We start from the raw sequence: 5,705 nt of genomic DNA, 5'->3' as shown, positions 1-5,705 counted from the left end.
AGTGTAAGCCTGAGAGCGTGACCCACACCAGAGACTAAATCTGGATCTTTTTTTGCTTTGATTTTAACCATCCTGTCTCTAATGAACACCCCCACTTTATGATAATTCCTCATCTCTTAAGTGCCTCTTTAACATTTGATTAATTCTGAGCTTAATAATCACTGAATTTCTTTCTCCTTCCCAGAGAAGGACAGGCTTCTGTCAGCCAGCTACGGGTCCAGGGATCTCCTCGGAGATGGGAGCTCCCGTCCCTCCGGCCTGGTGGGCTCCGAGTTCCACCGGCAGCAGGAGGAGGAGGAGGAGGAGGCGCTGAGACGGAAGCTCAAGTACTTCTTCATGAGCCCCTGCGACAAATATCACGCAAAGGGACGCAAACCCTTCAAACTGGGCCTGCAGCTGCTGAAAATCATCATCGTGACCGTGCAGGTGGATGTGACGATGATCTGACCCGTTGGTTGTTCTGTTGTAGCTGCTGCTGCTCTAACCCTGGATGCTGAAGCTCGTTTTGTCCTTGACTTTCAGTTGGTGCTGTTCGGACTCAGCAACCAGATGGTGGTGACGTTTAAAGAGGAAAACACAGCGGCATTCAGACACCTTTTCCTGAAGGGTTATCAGGACAACGCTCCGCAGGCCGTCCACACGCAGATGGAGCTGTACAGCCACGTCTACTTCGCCGTAGAGCAGGTGACCTTATGTCGGCCGCAAGGACACACACGAGGGCTGTCTAACCGTTCAGGGGCTTTTATCCACTCAGGTTTTCAGATATAAGGATTTTCTGGGCATGCATAGAGTTTTTTTTTTTTTAAATTAAGCAGCAACATGTTTTCCCAAAAATGCAGCCCCCTGCTCCTCAAGACAGGTTACATTAGATGGGCTTTTTACTCCTGATTAAGCCGTTTTGTATCAACGATTCTCAGTCAAGGCAGCTAATATTTGGTTTTACAAAATATGCAGCCATATATTCTGTTGGAGCAGAAAAAAATTGCAAACGCCTCGCTGTTGATGACTTTCTCTTTTTGACTGTAAGACTTTAATCTGGAGCCCTGGAAGCTTTTCTTGGGGTTTTTCCACCATAGTCTGCTGTAGTCGACTCCGTCTCCATGGTTACGCCCCTCTTCGACCCCGGCAAACCAATCATTGCAGGTTGATGTTAAAATCATTGCTAAACGTGTTCCAGTGCTGTAATGTTTCCACGTTTAAAACTCCAGCTAAATGTTGAGCGATTTAAGTGGTTTGATCATTATTGTGTGAATTTATTCTGCAAGAGACGAACATAACCGAAGTTCATTTATATGTAAAAGCTCCACATGCATCTGCTTTAATCACAGACTGGTTGGGAAACATGACTTGTGTCTCGCTAGCCGCACTGTGAGGCTGTAGGTCGTAGCTACGATTTCATGATTTCAGCCACATGCATCCAATACTTATTTCCCTCGATCAACTGGAAGTTAATTCATAGCTGTTAGATAATGTGTTTTTGTGGATTTTTTCTTATTAATTATAGACCGAAATTCACACTACAGCAGCTGAGGCAGTACGATAGGGCTGAAAAATAAAGATATAATAATAAAGGTCAGGGAAAATATTCATTTACGTTCAATCTACATATGGATACGTACATATATGACTTGATGAATTTACATATGTGCAGGTTTGGCGTGGAGGAAAATGTACCCACAGTTCTGTCACTGCAGTGAAAAGCGTTATTGATGGAAAGACACACATGGTGTTTTTACACATGAAGAGCTGTAAGAGAGAGTTGTATCGGAGCAAACTTTGATTTTTTAGGAAGAGCTGTGTGTCCTGGGTGCCTGAATGGGACGTTTACAATGTTTATCATCTTAATTTATCATTTTAACGTGCTGATTCACACTAAACACAAAGTGCAGCCGAGGTAGATGGGAGTATCTTTGCAGGTATTTAGTCATAAACCAAAGTAGCAGTCAGATAACAAAGAAATCAGGCTGCTGTAGGTTTTTGTCGTACAGTGCTGGGAAAAGACACTGCAGCACAAAGGAGCTTTTGTATTGAGGAGGTCACAGAAGCATCTCAGAAGCCACCTGCAGGGCGGGATGCCAGCGTGTCAGAGGCAGGGCAGGGATTGGGTTTTTTATTCTTTTGTAATTTGGGTAAGCTGATCCTGCAAAGAATTTAATTAGCATTTGTGTTCAAACCTGTTTGAAATTTGAAGTTTTCCTCCCTGTTTATTGTACATAAAGTACAGTTTCTACCCAAGAGCTGTCGTTGCCCCGAACGCCGCAAATTCCCATGAACCCTTCTTCAGAGTAAAATAGAAAAATCTCTGTTCATAACACTCTCAGTGCAATGACTTACCGAACGCAATATCCTGATTGTTTTTTTATTTATTTTTGTATTAATTTTTTTTATTCTATGTTCTATTTTTTCCTATTCTTCATCCCTTCTCTTTAGTCGTGTAAATACCCCTCCTCCCCCCGTGAACTGTACAGTCTTTTAAAATTGTTATACTTTGTCTTGTGCACGTTTGTCCTGTTGTTTTGCCTACGAGAGCTGCTAACTCAAATTTCCTTGTGCTTCTCGTACAATGACAATGAAGAGATTCTGATTCTGATATGCGCCTTATGATTTGTTTTGTCTCTTTTACATCCATCCTCTGCCTCTTCAGTACTTGGCTCTGCCTCAGATCTCTCTGGGACGGTACGCGTACGTGTTGGACCCCGGCATGAACGGAAGCGCGCTGTTGCTCTGCCAGAGGTTCTACAGCCGGGCCACCATCGACCCCGTCAACGACACCTTCGACATCGACCCGCACGTTAACACCAGTAGGAAGATTTGAATTCAACTCTGTCAAAAAAAATCACTAAATATGGTTTTATTAGAGTCTGGCTCTGGAAATGGGAAACAAAGAAAGTGTCCTGGAGCGAGCCGACATTATTCCAGTGAGTCTTGTGCATCCAGAGGGGAAGTGAAAGATAAGGGGCAGCGAGAGGGGTAATAAATGTGGCACTTGGGAACTATTTCAACTTGCTAAGCAGCTAAATATCAAGAATCTGTTTCTAGAATCTTCTGCTCTACCTTTGAACTCTGTGTTCATTAAATGACCCCCTTTTGTCTTAACATTTCAAACCAATTAAACCAGTTCTTCCTCCCCGGCCTGTCCCCGGGTTTTCTCGGCCTTTAAGGAAGCGACTGTGTCAGTGAGTCACTGTGTCGCTGCTCCACATATGTCAAGAGCTGCCCTACTTTTCAAGGCTTAAAATAACTTAAATGAATCATCAAAAATGCAACACGAAAGCCTTTTTTTTCTTTTTCCATAAACTTGACTCGTAGCAACGCCGTGTTTCTTGTTGGGAAAGCAGCTATTTGCAGACACCTGCTGACTTGGCCGAGGCGGCTGTTGGTAAATGTTGTGGCAAAAATAAAAAGAAGGGGCGATAAAAATGGATGTCAAGCTCCCAGAGGGCTGATGTGCATTTCAGATGCTTTGAGGAAGTGTGGAAATGCAGTTTGGGATTCATGTGATGTGGGAAAAAAAGCATCATTTGTAAGACTTTGAAATATGACTTCCCCATGAGAAACCTTTCAGTTCCTCTAATGCTGCTTTCTGATTTTCTTTTTCCAGCGTGCGTCGGGTTAAATCCTTTGACTGACGGCTCGGTTCCAGGAAACGGTGACTACAAGAATTTCACTCTCGAGTTTTACAAGTTAGATGATTTTATATTTGTCTGTTTAAATTTAAAAATCACGTTTCCTCTTTACGGTTTCAACTCTGCACATTGAATCCTCAGCGTCTCTGTATTTTCTCTCCAGGCTCATCAATGTGACGATTGACTTCAAGCTGAAGGCCATAAACATCCAGACCATCATCAACAATGAGATCCCCGACTGCTACACCTTTGCCATCACAGTGAGCCAGATCCCTCCTACTCTTCCTTTTTAAACCAACATCCTGCATGACAGCAGAGCGCAGATAGAAATCCGTCCTGCTTTGGATACACAAACTCACAGATGTGATAAGATAAAGCGGTGTAAACATTTTCATGCTCTTGCTTGTGCTATCAGATCGTCATGGATAACCGGGCGCACAGCGGCAAAGTTAAGATCAGCCTGCAGAACGAGGCCTCCATTAAAGAGTGCAAAGACCCCAACGTGTCCGGACACGGTGAGCGATCGGTGGGAGGGGGAATGAGCCGGAACGAGTGGAGGCTTCAATTCATCTGTCACTTGATTTTCCTAATTGCCTTTGATCCCTGTAATTTGTCTTTTTCTCTGTCAGCTGAGAGCTACGCCCGGGAGTTCTTTGATGTGCTGGTGGCGACCGTGTGCTTGTTGTCGCTGCTGCTGTGTGGGCGCTCCATCGTCAGAGGCGTCCTCCTGCAGCACGTAAGACTTCTGTGTTTTACTTGATGTTTGTAAAATTTCAGAATCAGAATCAGAAATACTTTATTGACCCCCTCGGGGGGAAANTATTTTCAGGACATATTTTTCGACTTATCTCTTGTGTTTCAAAGCCTTTAAATGGGAGCAACTGTCAGCAGTCTCCTCTCTGGGATCAATAAAGTTAATCTGATTCTGTCTACATGGTTCAGATCTTTGATGTAGGGTTCAACCTTAGAATCTGTGCAAGAGCTTCAAGAACTAGTTCATATGGTTCAATGTTGCGCAATTAAACCACATCTGTATGGAAACGACGGCTGCTAAAAAACAAAAAACTTCCACCAGAAACATGAACCTCCAGCTGTGTGAGTGTAGCCTGTGAGAGGTTTAACTGTGTGTTGCATCAGGTGGCTGATCCACCCAAAAAACAACAAAAGGAGGATTTATTAGTCTGTTTTCCAGGTGAATCAGAGATTTAAGGGTCACGCCACCAGTTTTACACATTAAAGCTGAGGTAGGCAGCATTACTTCGGCATCGTTGCGCAAAAATTCCAGACTAAGCTTTCAGCATATTGTAGTTCGAGTAGTCTGAGAGGAAACTGGATTTCTGCACCTCTTCCTGGCTGGATTTTATTCATCTTAACGTTCCATCTTGAAGAACATCTCAATTTGTAATTTACACCAGGAAAGCTATGAGTGAGGATGCAGAAAAGTTTAATGCTCTGGAATCTAGAAACAAGTAATAAAGGAAAACGTTCATACAACTGCATCAAACAGGAATCACACACTGCGAGTTCATTTCAGCTGCTTGAGATGAAGCGAGACGTTCACAATCTGTGGGTTTATTGAGACGAGGAAACGTAAGCTAATTATTAACCGTCCAGTCCTGCCATGATGATCACTGATACCCAACTAGAGTCATGATCAGATGTGTCCTCGATGAAGCCTTTTCTGTGACATGAATGAGCTTCACACGCAGCTGGAATCTACAAACCAGAAACTATGAAACAGAAAGGTCTGAACTTTCCAACTGTCCTTGAACTACTCATCCATGAGGCACTGTTCCACTTTTTTTTAGTTGATACTCTCTGTCTGTCACGAATGTTTTTTGTCTCAACGACGTGCATGTGTGGGTTAAATAAAACAATAAATATGCTCAAATAGACTTAAACATATACTATAAGTGATCATCGAGATCCTAAAAGACAGCAGCAGGTCATAACGTAACAATGGGCCGATGATGCAGTCGTTCCACATGTCGTGTTTAATTGACGTTGCTCCTAAAACAACAGCTCTGAGGCAAAGACGTCACATTTTGTTAAACGCCTCGACGGCTTCACCCTCGTGTC

At 43.4% G+C, this 5,705-nt stretch overlaps 1 protein-coding gene across 1 annotated transcript in view; it reads left to right on the top strand.

Moving 5' to 3' along the window:
• LOC103358679 (mucolipin-1-like) overlaps positions 1 to 4,432 on the top strand; it is a 6,600-nt gene extending 2,168 nt beyond the window's left edge. The window contains exons 2-8 of the mRNA XM_008283736.1: positions 185 to 426; positions 523 to 684; positions 2,645 to 2,801; positions 3,602 to 3,683; positions 3,790 to 3,886; positions 4,042 to 4,141; positions 4,256 to 4,432. Of these exons, the coding sequence (XP_008281958.1) occupies positions 185 to 426; positions 523 to 684; positions 2,645 to 2,801; positions 3,602 to 3,683; positions 3,790 to 3,886; positions 4,042 to 4,141; positions 4,256 to 4,386 (971 nt within the window). The 3' untranslated portion in view covers positions 4,387 to 4,432. The remainder of the gene's footprint in view (positions 1 to 184; positions 427 to 522; positions 685 to 2,644; positions 2,802 to 3,601; positions 3,684 to 3,789; positions 3,887 to 4,041; positions 4,142 to 4,255) is intronic.
• Positions 4,433 to 5,705: the final 1,273 nt, after the last annotated feature.

The sequence above is a fragment of the Stegastes partitus genome, unplaced genomic scaffold (genome assembly GCF_000690725.1).
Source record: "Stegastes partitus isolate 25-593 unplaced genomic scaffold, Stegastes_partitus-1.0.2 Scaffold326, whole genome shotgun sequence".
Taxonomy (NCBI): Eukaryota; Metazoa; Chordata; class Actinopteri; family Pomacentridae; genus Stegastes; species Stegastes partitus.
The sequence above is the reverse complement of the archived record's forward strand: the minus strand, read 5'-3'. Positions and strand labels throughout refer to the sequence as shown.